The 13,978-nt window shown below is 53.3% G+C and overlaps 1 protein-coding gene across 3 annotated transcripts; it reads right to left on the bottom strand.

Annotated features, from left to right (window-relative positions):
• Positions 1-2: 2 nt before the first annotated feature.
• Positions 3-4,518, bottom strand: NRROS (negative regulator of reactive oxygen species). 3 transcript variants are annotated; one of them, XM_030456604.1, is made up of 3 exons: positions 4,405-4,487; positions 2,911-3,034; positions 3-2,666 (listed from the first exon to the last, which is right to left on the bottom strand). In XM_030456604.1, the coding sequence occupies exons 2-3, from the start codon at positions 3,016-3,018 to the stop codon at positions 696-698; spliced, it is 2,079 nt and encodes a 692-aa protein (XP_030312464.1). In that variant the 5' UTR covers positions 3,019-3,034; positions 4,405-4,487; the 3' UTR covers positions 3-695. The 3 variants fall into 3 exon arrangements, with proteins under 3 accessions (XP_030312464.1, XP_030312465.1, XP_030312466.1); XM_030456605.1 differs by lacking the exon at positions 2,911-3,034 and having other exon boundaries at positions 4,405-4,518; XM_030456606.1 differs by lacking the exon at positions 4,405-4,487 and having other exon boundaries at positions 2,850-3,002.
• Between the last annotated feature and the right edge of the window lie 9,460 nt (positions 4,519-13,978).

Here is a 13,978-nt window from a genome sequence, read left to right as displayed (position 1 = left end):
TCCAGCAGTTACTGCAGGAAAAGAACTCGATGATAAAATATTACCTCGGTTATAATTTATTGTCATGTCTTGAGTCAATATTTTATATCACTGTGACTTGGGCTACTTTTAATGGGCTCTTCTAGCTAGGATCACAACTTCACACCAAGCAATTTCAACCCAAAATATGTTTTCCAGCCCATCCTACCAGCACACAGGTGCATGCCCAGGGCGAGTTTGCTGATGCTGGCAAGTACAGCCATGGGGACCCTTCCCCAGCACCCAGGTGATGGTGCTCCAGCCCAGGACAACGCGTGGAGGGGGGCTGCAGAATGGTTTGCAGCAGAGAGTTGGCTACAGGGGTGAATAAATAAAAGTAACTGCTTGAATGGGGATTAAAAAAAACAGCCGTAGGGGGCAACTGTTCACACCCCTTTAGCCACAAGGTGTTCAGTGTTATGTCTGCTTGGCTCTCGCCAACACCAGCTGAAGGTTTCTGGTCCTTTGAGGATGCCCCAGGCTCCATCACCCCCATGGCCCTGCAATCTTCGGATACCCCTCGGGCATCAGTAGCAGGAGCAGCAGCTCTCCCACCACCCCCTGCTCCTTCAGGAAACATGTCTCCATCTTAACCACCTCAGAGGGCTTGTCGCTGCTAACCCTGACAGCCTGCTTGCATTCACCCTTCCTGAGCCCCTCCTCCTCCTCCTCAGCCATCAGTAAGAGCTGGAGACCCCACACCGGCTTTTCACCATTTTCAGCAACTTTTGTTTGAGCATGAGGAAGGTGACAGCAAAGGCCACCAGGAGGGTCAGGCAGGTGGGCAGAGCCAGCACCAGGTACAGCAGGGCCGTGTCAGCCGACTGCCAGAGGCAGCTCCTCCGGACGGGCTGTGGCAGCGCCCCGGGGCTCAGGGTGCGGGATGCGTAGCTGCAGGTCACCTCGGGCCCGTCGGGGACCCGCAGGCCTTGTGCCCGCCGCAGGGCCTCCCACCAGCCCAGCGTGCAGCAGTTGTAGGGGTTGTGGCTGAGGTAGAGCTCCCGCAGGCTCCTTCCCAGCCGCGTCCTCCCGATGTCGGGCGGCAGCGCCGGGAGGAGGTTGTCCCGCAGGTCCAAGCTGCGGAGCCGCAGGGCGCTCAGTGACACGGGGAAGGCGCTCAGGGAGTTCCCCGAGAGGTCCAAGCGTGAGAGGCCGCTCAGGGTGGAGAAGTCCACGGTGCCGGGGGAGGAGAGGCTGGTGTTCCTCAGAGACAACACCCGCAGTGTCACGGCCAGGTCCTCCAGCCACGCCAGGTCCCCGGACAGCGCCCGGTGGTTGTCAGAGAGGTCTAAATGCATCAGTGAGGTCCCCTGGAAGGGGTGGCCACGCAGTCCCCCCAGACCACAGCCAGCCAAGGAGAGGTGTGTCAAAGTCTTGAGGCCCCTGACGTCCACGCAGGGAGGACTCTTCACTTCTCCCATGACAGCCGGCCAGGGACAGAGGTCGACCCGGTTGCGGCTGAGGTCCACGGTCATGATCTTCCTGGTGTAGGTGAAAACCCCAGGAGGAAGCTCCTGCAGCCTGTTGGTGCTGAGGTTGAAGAGCTGCAGGTTGGGCAGAACCTCCCTGGTGCCCATCTCCAGCCCCAGCTCCTCCAGCTGGTTCTGGCTGAGGTCCAGCTCCATCAGCGTGGCCAAAGGGTCCCCCTCCGAGAGGCGAAACGTCTCCAGGCAGTTCTGGTTGAGGTTCAGGTGGGTCAGGGAGGGCATCTGGGCCAGGAAGCCCTCGGGCAAGTACCAGACCTGGTTCTGGCTCATGTCCAGGAGTCGCAGGGAGGAGAGGTCGCTGTGGCAGATCTCCTCCCAGAGGCTGACTGTCGTGGTGCTGGTGGAGTTGCCATCAATGAGCAGGAACTGCACGGTGACGTTGGCCAGGGATGTGCCGTTGGGCAGGCGCTGGTAGAAGCTCAGCTCGTTGTCCTGCAGCAGCAGGGAGTGCAGCTTGCTCTGCCGGGGCAGCACGGGGAAGAAGAGGAGGTGGTTGTGGGATAGGTCCAGCACCTCCAGCTCGAAGAGGTCGTCGCTTTCCAGAGCCAGAAACCACTCAATGACGTTGTTGCTGACATTGAGCACCCTGAGCTGGGTCAGGCCGAACTCCACCACGCACGGGAGGTAGTTGTAAGCTATGTTCAGCCTCTGCAGCCTCTGCAGCCCTTCAAAAGCTTGGTCAATCTCAAAGATGTAGTTCTTCTCCAGGTTCAGCTCCAACAGCTGTGTTAGGTTATCGAAGACGGACGAGTCCAGCCTCATGATTATGTTCCTGGCCACTGACAAGGACTCCAAGGAAGAGAGGTTCCAGAGCAAAACTGACACCATGTCCTCGGTGAGCAGGTTTCCAGCAAGATCCAGTGTCCTCAGGGCTGGCAGAGCAGAAAGAGCAGCTGCTGTCAGTGAGTAGTTGGTGAAGAGGAGGTTGTCTGCCAGAGAGAGCACGTGGAGGCCTTGGCTGCTGAGGAAGGCCCCGGGCTCGATGAGCTCCAGCCTGTTCTTGGTGACACTGAGATGTCGCAGGTGGTGGCCTGAGAGCAGGGAGGCATTGCCCAGGACCTGGAGGGTGTTGTCATCAAGCAGCAGCTCCTCGGTGTCAGCTCCAAGGTTCCCTGGCACGGAGCTCAGCCATCTACCAGTGCAGTCCATAGTGCTCTGCACCTAAAGCAAGAAGTGGATACCTAACACTGCTCTGAGAGGTGGGGAGAGATGAGGAGGGAGAAGTTTGGGGAACAAAGTGAGGATGGATGGGGTGGCTCTGTGCTTAGAGTCTTAGCACCCCAGAGTCTACTCCTTAGCAAAGCCAGCAGCTGGGAGGGGAAAGGTCTGGAGCTGCCGAGGCACCTGGGTTTGCAGGGCAGGACCAAGCAGTCAGAAGGTTTTGGGGTTGCAGGGGAGGACTTACGAGCTTGCAGCCCCCAGGAGGTGATGCCCAGGCTGCACTCGCCCCGCTTCCCCATCTCACTGCCAGCAGGACCAGAAGCAGGGAGAGAGCAGGGAGCGGGGCCCCCATCTCAGTGATGGCAGTCCTATAGAGATGGAGACAAGAAGTGAGAAGGACAAAGGCCACAGACCTCTCATCCCAAAGGTCCCAGAGCTTTGGGTGGCAGCAGTGACACCAGCAGTAGGCACACAGCTCCCAGCATGGCTCCTGGGCTCCCCACATGCCCTGGGACACCTGGGCCACCACAAGCTGCCTGTGGAGGAATGGTGAAGAGCCCTGGAAGGAGGCTTTGTGGGGTCCAGCAGTGAGAACCTGGCAGGCAGGAGAAGAGAAGGGACAAGGAGGTGGCAGGCCGGTCCTCGCAGGGGGCAGAGCACATGGGAAAGGCACCATCAGGTCACAAAAGCCACTGAAGTGCAGCCCCCCAGCAGAGCCTTCCCCCTGCCAGGGCTCACATCTCCCCTCTCCAGCACCCAGGGTTCCTCCTGGTGACACCAGCCCAGCTGCCAGCTCCAGCACCCAACCCTCCTGGAGGTCCTGCAGGGAAGTGGAGGCTCTCTGGCTTGAGGTGCCCGCTCAGGGACTCGGTGGAACCCGAGCTGATGACATTTGCATCTGGGGAAAAGCTGAGCCCCAGGCAAATGAGCAGCAAGGTCCCAGTGGGGGCTCAGCCAGCAGCGTTCTCACCACTGCCATGCTTGCAGGGGGGGTATTTTTGGCAGCACAGAGGAAGCAAGGGACATGTCTCCTGGGGGGTCTCCTCCTTGGGACAGCCAACAGCACCAAGACAACATCTTAGCCAAGTGGCATCTGTTAATCTGCTGGGGATGGAGAACCCTCTCTGTCCTGGGCTGCAGCCAGCCCTCAGCACCTTGGATCTTCCCAAGCCCTTGGTCTTCAACACCACCTCAGTCCCAGGCGTGGTGGCAGCAGAGGGACCCTGCTGTGTCCTCACAGCACCCAAAAAATGGTGGCATTGGTTCTGGCTGGCCTTTGGCCCCTCAAACCCTCCCACAGAAGCTCACGCTTTCCTTCCCCCAGCTCCTCCTTTGCCTCCCCCAGTATTACCAGTGCTTCCATCCCTCCATCCATTCCTCCCTCCCTCCATCCATCCATCCCTCCATCCTCCCACACTGCTCCCTGGGGTCAGGGGGCAGCAGCCCAGCAGGAAACCCCTGCCCACTGCCCCACCAAGAAACCCACGTGCAGGAGGTCTGGGAAGTCACCTGAGGTGTCCTCCCTGCCACATGCCACACCGGCTCTCACTACCAGCCTGGGCACCACGGATCTCCAAGCTGGCTTCAAGGGAGGCTGCCCCCCCCAAAAAAAAAAGGGAAAAAAAAAAAAACAAAAAACAAAAAACAAAAAACAAAAAACAAAAACACACCACCAAAAAACCCCAAATAAATGTTCCCACCCCGAATAAAAGGCGTAAAAAGGGGAGCAGTTACTCACCGCCAGGAGCCCCAGGCAGGGTTTGCTGCACCCCATGCTGGTGTCCCCTGCAGGGGGACTGGGGGGGGTCCCGGGGGGAGGTGTTCCCCGTGGGGTTCCTGTCCCCCCTGCGGAGCCCTGGCACAGCCTCTGCGGAAGGAGGGACGGAAGCTGCAGTCACATGGAGGCACCGCGCTCACTGACCCGGGGCAGGCACAGCAAACGGGGGGACAGGGGGACAGGAGGGGGCACAGGGGCAACTGGAGCCCACCAGGGATCACGCAGCTTCTGGCTTTCCTGGGGACCCCGCACTCTGATTCCTCTCTACAGCTCCAGCAGCAAAACCCCCACAAGGGATTTGGGCAGCAAAGCGAGGCAGGGGGGTTCCTGCCCTCGCTCAGGGCTGAGCTCTGCCACCAGCCCTGCCAGAGCTGGAGAAAAGCCACCGGCTGGGCAGCACCCCCCTGCATGGCATCTGTGTCCCTGCAGTCCCCTGATTGCCACCAGAGGCTCTGACAGGAGCCCTGGGTGCCCTTCCCACGGGGGAAGGAGGTGATGCTGATTTTTCAGCCAAGCTGAGGTTGAACATGTCCCCAGATGCTGAGTCCCCCGCTGTGGGACAGCAGCACCCAGCCCCTCGTGTGCTCTCTGAGATTTGGGATGATGCTCAGATCCCACCATCCGCAGAGCTTTGGGTCTCCTGGGGATGTTGGCAAACCCAGCAGGCAGGGTGCAAGTCAGCCCCTTTGCAGTCTGACCTCCCAGGCGCTGATCCCTGGGTGAAAGTCAGCAGGAATGGCTTTTCCCACAACTGCTATGGCAGAGAGAGTGGAAAATCCACATTTCCACAGCAGTATGAAGAGGGAAACCCCCTTCCTCCTCATCCCTGGCTCTCCATCTCCCTTCCCACCCCATGCCTCCCCTTTCCCAGGGTCCTCACGCACCCCCAAAATCCCCAGTAAATCCAGCTGCTGAGGGGAACAACTTTCCCTGGATTTAACTTAGGTGGGAAAGGGTTCAAAATGATGGAGAAAGCATTCAGCCCTGCCACAGGACCCTTTGTGGGGGGAGCAGCAGCAGGTACAGCCCCAAAACCTGTGCCCCAGAGGCAGCACCACCCCCACTTGCTGCAGCACATCATGCACCCCCCCCCCAGGGACATCACAGCCTGGGACAGCCCCACCTGCCAGACCAAGTGACCCCCAAACTCCTGCAGCCAGCCAGCATAAATACCCTGGGAGATTTTTTTTTTTTTTCTGCCTTCACCCTAAATTTCATTTCTTCTCTGGAAGGAGAAAAAGCAAAAGCTCCCCCATGTCAGTCACAAAAAAAAAAAAAAAAAAAAAAAAAAAAAAAAAAAAAAAGCCCTGTGGTTTCGTTTCCTCCATTTTCAAGGAAGTTAGAAGCAGAAAAATCAAGAAGAGAGAAGCACTCCTCAGGCAAGTGAACCAGGGCAGATGGCAGAAGCTGCACAGCAAGGCAAAATTCCCATGGTGTTGCTCAAGGTCACGTGAAGGGCTGAGTCCAGCCAACAATTACCAACCCACTTGTCATCCCCTAAACCCCTCCGTGAGCCCAACCAGAGGCACTCATCTGATGGGGGGAGAGGCAGAGATCTGCCCCAGGTCAGGGCAGTGCTGAAGCTGTAAAACTCAAGCATCCTCACAGGTAGCAAAATTCCCCTCTCTGGTGATCTGAAGGTTCTTGGGAGACCTTCTGATGAGATTCCTTCCTGTGGTGCCACCGAAGTGGTGCCCCGAGGGTCAAACAGCTCCCTGCCTGCAGCCCAGAAGGAGCTGGGAGAGAAAACAACACCCTTCACCTCCAAACCCATCACTTAGCCTGACCAGAGCCAAGCAGAACCTTTGCCCAGAGGCAGAGGTGCTCTCTGGTGGGACACCCTGGGTGAGAGAGCCCCTGCACCACCCAGCCAGGGTCCATCCACCACGTCCCCACAGCAGGGCTGCTCCCTGCAGGCTGAGGGCTGGGGCAGCACCATTGCTTTTCACACTTCCCCCACATCCTGGTTTTGCAAAAAACCCCAAGCTGCTGCTTGCTCCCCTTTGCCTGTGCCCCAGCCACCCAGCTGTCACAGTAAGCACTGGGGGTGTGAGAACTTTCAGCTCCAACGCTGATGAAGCTGCAGGAGATTCAGCCATGTCCCTAACATCAAACTGCAGTTCCTGCAGCTGTAGGAGAGGATCAGAAACCCCCGTGGCATTTTACACCCAGTGAGCTTCCTCCATCCCCCCACTCTTCCCTCCAAACCATCTTTCCCTTTAATGACCCCAAAACTGCCAAGCATAAAACAAGAGAAATGTTGGACCCTGAGAGTCGTGAGAAACTGCCACAGAAAGCAGCCAGCCCAGCACTGCCCCCTGGCATGTCCCTTCTTTTCCTGAAGGAAATCTGATTTCTTCCAGGATGGAAGCACCAAGAGAAAGGTCACTCGCAGCTCCCACACCAGCAGGACTACAGCTTCAGCCCAGTCAGGTTTCTCCATGGGCTTCCTCTGCTGGCACTGGAGGGAATTAAATGAGTTGTTCTGCAAAGGAGGGGAGAGCAAAGCACCCCCAGAGAGCCTTCAGCCCCTGCAGAGGGAAAAGGGATGGGGAGAAGAACCAGCTGCTCTGGGAAATAAGATAAATACCTACAGAAACATCAGCATCTCCAGGCTCATGGGAAGCAGCAGAGAGCATTACAGAAAATATTAGGCAGGCTGGAGTGACAGGACCCTGCTGGGCCCCAGGTCCAGCCCTTTGGGCTCCATCAGAAAAGGTGGAGTGGCCATAGGGTCACCAGCACCTCCCTCCAGCCATTCATTCCCCAGGCACTGTGGGGTCAGCAACGACTCTGAAAAGGAAAGAAAATCCAAATTTTCTCTTTGAAGTCCACATGAAATTTAGATTTGCTGCTCGGCTGAAGCGTGCATGGGCAGTGTGAGACAACACAAGTAAAGGAGTTACTTAATTTAATCACCAGCTCTGGATAAAAGAAGGGAAGCTGAAGGTCTGTGATGTCTCAGAAGCTGGCAGCAGCAGTGGTTGCCTCTAATTTCAGATGAACATGAAGAAAACAGACACCTCATTGCATGGCCAAAAGGGAGAGGTTAACATGGCCAGCTGGCTAGCTTGGCATTAAAATACAGCTCTGGAAGTTTGGTGGAATTTCTTGATGGGAATGCAGCTGGTTTATCCCCAGGGAACACTGGAGGATGTGCCCTGTCCCAGGACAGGAGGGATGCATCCATGGACACCCCTCCTGCAGCTGCAGCTGCCCTGGAGCTCTGCAAAAGCCCAGCTGCCCCCCACTGTACTTCTTGCACGGGAAACCAAGAGAAACAAATCAGCAACTTATAATATAACTTATAATCAGCTTCGAAATATTTTTCCCCCTCCCAGCTGTATTTAGTTGTGCCTGGAGCCCCACTGGGCCTTGTTACAAGGAAAGCCATGTGCTAGCACTACCCTTACTCACTGAACTAAAGCTTCAGGCTCTGGTTTTGCAGCAGCTCACGAATGCCCAGAGGATTCAGGACTGACTCCACCACTACCCTCCTGCTCCCTGCCCAGGATCCTTGCTGGATGATTCCCCATTTATCCCCAACCAAGCTCAGCTTTGCTGCCCCATTTTCCGCTGTCTGGAGCCTCCTAGCCCTTGCCTGGTTTTCTGATGGGAAGTTTGAAGAAGACTTCTTTGAACTCAGAGTTGGTTCTGGGTAGTTCTGAGCAGAGCCCAGGGCTTGCTCACTGCCTTTGCAGCACCGTGCTGGTTGCTGGCACCTGCAGACATGGGAGCTGTGTGAGCTCAGGGGGGAGCAGGAAGGAAATAACCCCCCGGGCTGACAAGGTGCACCAAGCCCACAGGGACCCAGGTGAGCTCCCAGCAAAATGACAAGTTAATTCTTTGGGCTTGGAGGACATCTGACTGAGGACCTAGGCACCAACCAGCAGCCCCTCAGCAGCAGTGTTCAGAGAGGATCCCCACCTCTCTTTGACCCTTTAGTCTCCAAAAGGTGCAAGCAATCCTCTCCAGGACTCATCAGAAAGGCAGAAATGGGGCTTAAGAGAAAGCCAACCCGTTTCTGAGTGTGGGAGGGAAGAGGGAGCTTGGTCAGCAGCTGCTTCCCAGCCAGCAGCCCCCGGGGCTCAAGGCAGGGCCCTGGGTCCCCTCCCAGCTCCCTCTCCATGAGGTCTCCTCCTTCCTTCTCCCATCTCTGTCAGTGTGTGAGGTGTGGATGAGGAGGGAGCTCTGCAGCAGGCCGAGCCACCCAGCCAGGGAAATCCCATTTCTGCCCATCCTGTGGCTGAGGTTCCTGCTGATTCTTGGGGCTTTCACCCACCCACCTTTTCCAGGCCCAGGTTTTTGAGGTCTGCACAAGGGATCCACCACCACGCTGGAGCAGAGAACCTCCTCCTCCTCCTTGGAGATCACCAGGTCTTTGGAGCAGGGCATGCAGCAGAACACAGCCAGTGCTGAGCCTTGACTTTCTGCAGCAACTGGAAGCTGACTGCATCTACTCCCTTATGACTCAAGATCCAAGAAGATCCACGACAGGAAGTCCAGATGCTCAGCAGAACTGCTTGCACTGCATCTGCAGAAGCAAGTGCCCTAGGAGACAGAGCAGACAGCTGGCTTTTCCCCCCAGAGGTCCTGGAGAGCTGGAAAGCCTCACAACTGAGCTGCTCACATGAACCCTTTGCTCTTTGGCTGCACCTGAAAGTGTTGCCTGAGTTTTCCCCACAGGTTTGCCAGATGTGGATAAACAGATCCCAGTTTTGTACTGCACGATAAAATCAACAGATCAAAGCAATAAAAACAGCACTCCAGCACACTTCCCAAAGTTTTAAGCATCAAACTGCCAGAACTGGAGGCTCTAAGTCACCAGAAGGAGAAGGCAGAGAGAAATCACTGCTGTGACATCACTAAACAAATGTAAGTTGTGGGAAGAAGAACTACTCCCCTCTGTAATCACACTACTCCCTTCCTGCTGCTCTTCTGCTGAAGAGGAGTAACTGTGTCATGAAGGCAAAGGGAAGTGAAACACTCCCAGCTTCTTACAGAGTTAAGCACATCCCACCCAGCTTTCCCCTCTGGCCAGGAGAGCCAACATCCCTGCTGCCCAGCATTATCTCACCCAAAACTCTTCTCAAGGTAGGCTGCAGTCAGGGCTGGAAGCAAGCCAGAGATTTTACACTCTGAAGTCTTCCTTTCCTTGGTCTTCATCCTCAGGGTTCCTCTCTAGTGTTGGTTTGGGTTTTTTTTGGACAAGTAACAGAGAAAAGCCAGCCAGCAGGGCATTAGCATACCTCTCCATATGTGCACATAGGCACATTCCTTACTCTTGCATAAGAAAACAGGAAAATAAACCTACCAGGATATAAGTTTCTGTGTTTGGCAGTTTGTTTTTCTTAAAAAAAAAACAAATTCTATCACAAAGGTGACATCACTGCATCTGAAACCTCATCCCCACAGGGACAGGCTTCCAACTTTCATTCTGAGACCTGACTGCCCATGGGAATGCAAGAGGAGGGAAGTGGAGACAGGCACAGCAATCCTTCCAGGACATCTTCCCCTCCTGTACTCCATTTTCCTTCCCCCCCCAAAAAATCCTCCAGCACTCTGCTAGCAAAGCCAAGGCACATCCCAGAGACACAGCAGAGTGAGGTGAGACCACTGGGCCACAGCTTGGCACTGCAAAACAGGTTACTCCATACTGCACACTCCCCTGAGTCCCACTCTGCTCCAGTTCTGCCTGTATCAGTTATTTTTCCAGGAATGAGACAAAATTGTATGCTAAAGCCAAGACAAAGATCTCCTGGCCAGGAGTTGGCCTCTCGTGCTCTTGCACAAGACCTTGCAGAAGGGCTCAGGTGCCCAATGTCAGAGGGGATCTGGCATCACAAAAGCATTCTCTGTCCCCTTTCTCAGCACCAAAAAGCAACCAGCCAACCAACCAGAAAAAAAGCCAACCCACCAGAAAAGCAAGCCAGCAACCCCCCCTCCAGAAAAAAGGTGATTAAAAAGCAGCAGAGCCTGGAAAGCTGTAACCACTGCAGTGTTTGGAGAATCAGACAAAAAAGCAGTTTGGTCAACAAGATCAGAAGCCATGTGAAGGACAAGAACAGGCAGGGTTATACCTTCAAACACTGCCCGCAGGTAAATATTTAGCTCTTAACACAGGTACAACAATATGTGTTAAAAAGACAAAATAAATCAAGCAAAAAGTGGAACAACTCCAGCCAGCTCCCAGCACACCTGCAAGTGTGGGCATGGAAGGAAAAAGACATCCCTGGTTGTGGACCAGGAAACTGAAGAAGGATAAACAGCACTTGCACTATGCAAAGAGTTTTATTTTTAAATCCCTTTCAAATGACTTGTTGGTTTGGTTTTTTTGTTGTTGTGGGGTTTTTTCCTACTGCACTGGAATATATGTTTGGTTTCTTTTTAGCAGTTTTTTGATGACATCATTATAACCTGATCAGAAATGCCCAAGAGGAAGAAAAGCAAGACTGGGAAAAAACAGACTTGAGAAGTAGCTGACTACAGCTGAGTCTTCCCATTCAGTGGCAATGGTGTCATTTTTTTTTTTTTGAGCCTCTGAGATCCCTTTCTGTGTTTTAAGGTGCTTTCAGAATCTCAGCTCAGTTTGCTGTCACTGAAAATCATTTTCTGAATTGCAAAGATTTGCTCAGCCTGATTTCAGCACCAAGGATTCAAATGAAGCAATGTATTTAAATTATTCTATGTCCATTATTCACATCTCAAGTATTTTGTTGAGGGTTTTTTGTTTGTTTGTTTTCTTCAGAGGCCAGGAACCAAACAGTAACGGAGCATATTCCACAGAAACATTCATTTTCCAAAACACTGGGGAAATTCAAAGCCTAAGCTGCTCCAGCACGGTTAACTTTGCCCTCTTGTGGGGAAGTGTGAGAACTCATCGGGAAATCAGACAACACGGAAAAAGCTGCTTCAGGTATAACTGGGCAAGGTCCAGCATCACGGCAGGTAAAGCTTTCTTACCACTTAATTTTCCCTCCACGTGAAGGTGTGAAGTTGACACAGAAATCAAACAATGTCACATCCCTCACCACCTAAAAAAAAACCTGTTTTGTAACTTTATGTGAAAAATAAGGGTTTAAAATTGTAGGTTATTGTTTTGTTGAGTGTATCTTTCAGTTTGGTAGTGCTTGTTTGGTCAGTTTGTTGAGACAGTTTGTTGTGTCCTGTTGTTTTGGGGTGTTTATTTGTAAGCGTATGTTTAAGGAACAAAACCCAGAAAAACAGGAGGAGGGGCCGACTGCAGGGGCCCGCGAAACAGGGACGTGACATGAAACCATTCCCCTCAGCAGCAGAGCGAAGCCCGCGAAACGTGAAACCGTTCCCATCGGCCACAGAGAGAAGCCCGCGAAGCGAGAACCAGTGCTGGGAGAGCCCGCGGTTTGGGAACCAATGATGAACTGATGGGAGACTGAGGGGAAGGGCTTTGTGAAAAGTATAAAGGGCCGGCTTCACCTTACTGAAGGTGCGAGCCGGTGGTGGAGCTGCGGCCCCCCGGCCGTGCTGCTTTACTTACATCTCTCTCAGTAAAAAGTTTTTGAATCATGTCAGCGTTTTTGACACTTTAGAAAGGACCCCAGAGCAGATTTCAGTAAGGCAGTTCTCTGGCAACAGATCTCACAAAAGTATCTGTACTGTGCAAAAAATAAAATAAAATAAAATAAAAATCGTGCTGTTTCACAGCCCAGCAGCACACCCAGCACTGATAGCTGCACTCCTGCCAGAGCTATTTATACCATGAAAAAATTTAGCTAGAACCAAAATGTCAGCATTGAAATAGCCACTTGGGGAGAGAATCACTGAGGGTTGGTTACCTCTCAGAAAGGGAATCCTCTAAAAATCTTCTCAAACTTAGAGAAAATAAGTTTTGTGTGATCAAACTAATATTAGGCCAAGCATTATTTGAATTCATCCCTGCTGTCAGCATCCCAGGGAGATAAAATAGAGGCAGCCACCTGGAAAAGACACCTCTGTGAAGGAAGTGCAGATCACCACTAAGGGGAGAGAAAACCTGTTCTGGTTCCAGCTCCCTGCTGGATTCCGAGGGAAGCAGAGAAGGACCCAGGCATGTCCAAGGCAAGCAGCAGGATCAGGGCCATCTGCTCCAGGTTTGTCACCTGAAATGTGGCCAAAAGTAACAAAACCAAATGGTGTTCTGCTAGTAGAAGGCACACACAGGATGCCCCAAAATGACTGCTCACTGCTGCATTTTAAGTGGGGAGGGGAAAAAAAAATGTTTAAGAAAATATCCATATGAGAGGGAGGGAGTTTCCCACACCATCTGGAGATGGAGAGTCAACCCCTCTGCCCACTTAGGGCAGCAGAAGTCATGCCACTGACTTCAGGCAACACAAGAATCCAGCACCCCATCTGTGTGCAGACTGTCCCCAAAACACAAGGTCACATCCAGCTCTTTGCTTCCTCAGCCACACAAGTGTGAGCAGACAGGTGACCCAACACCTAAGCTCCCAACAGCTTTCACAGCACACTTAAAACCCCATTAAATTCAGGGTTTTAATAGACTCAATACTTACAGAAAGGTGGGACTTGGGGAAGCTGTTATGGGAATGGCAACTCTGCTAAGACCTTGGAGAAAAAGCAATGATCCCTTGATCCCTAGGAAGCCACGGGAGAGGAGCTGAGCTGTGCTGGGTAAGGAGAAGATGTACTTTGTGCTGGCACTGGCTGCAGAGAACAAGCTGGAAAATTACAGGAAAGCTGGGGAAGAACACAAAAGAGCACTGGGGAGGGGGGAGGCTTGGCTATAAAATGCAGCTAGAGGGTTAATAAATTTGATTCAGATTTCCTCAGAGGAACTGGTCTGTGCCTTATCCTAGAAAAACAATGGATAACCTGCAGGATACTGAAACCAAGACCTGTGAACCTGACTGATTTCTGTTATGGGAGCTATGAACCACTGCTGCTCCTCCTGGCCCAGGCAGTGAAATCATTAGCTGGGGCAGGGAAAAGCCTTCAGACAGCTCTCAAGCTGACTTCTCCAGTACCTCAGGCTCCCCAAGGGACTCCATGTTCCTGGCAAGCCAGCCTGTCTCCTGAGCAGCTCACAGAGATGACAGCCTCAAGTGCACCACTTAAAAACAAATTCTTGATGCAGAGTTTGGAAAGTGCCTTGGAGCTAACAGCCACACCACAGGCTCCTACTCCTTCCTAAAAATCACCTCTGTCTTCCTACATGCACTGCCAAATACTGAACTTTGGTACAGGAAGCTGAAGGACCAGAGACAAGGCAAGAAGCTGGCTGGGTACAGCAGCGGGGCAGCCACTGCCCCAGTGTCAGACAAGAGGAACTCTGCTCAGGAAGCCTTTTCCCTACAGCCCAGTTCTGGGGGATGCAGCTTCCCAAACCCAGCTACCAGACACTGAGTTTTCAGGGGGTTCTCATTACCCACTCATCAGATTCTCCCTTCTCAAGCAGCCAGGCTGGGGCACAGCCCCAACACCCCAACACCAGATGCCTGCCACCCCCTTTCACCACACCAGGGGTGTCATTACAACAATCCACACCAACAGATCC

The sequence above is a fragment of the Calypte anna genome, chromosome 9 (genome assembly GCF_003957555.1).
Source record: "Calypte anna isolate BGI_N300 chromosome 9, bCalAnn1_v1.p, whole genome shotgun sequence".
Taxonomy (NCBI): Eukaryota; Metazoa; Chordata; class Aves; order Apodiformes; family Trochilidae; genus Calypte; species Calypte anna.
This window is presented reverse-complemented; position numbering and strand designations above follow the sequence as displayed.

Coding starts and splice junctions, on each gene's coding strand:
- NRROS (XM_030456604.1), bottom strand. CDS start 3,018: ATGGGGGCCCCGCTCCCTGCTCTCTCCCTGCTTCTGGTCCTGCTGGCA. Junction 2,667..2,910: donor CTCCTGGGGGCTGCAAGCTC/GTAAGTCCTCCC, acceptor TTCTTGCTTTAG/GTGCAGAGCACTATGGACTG.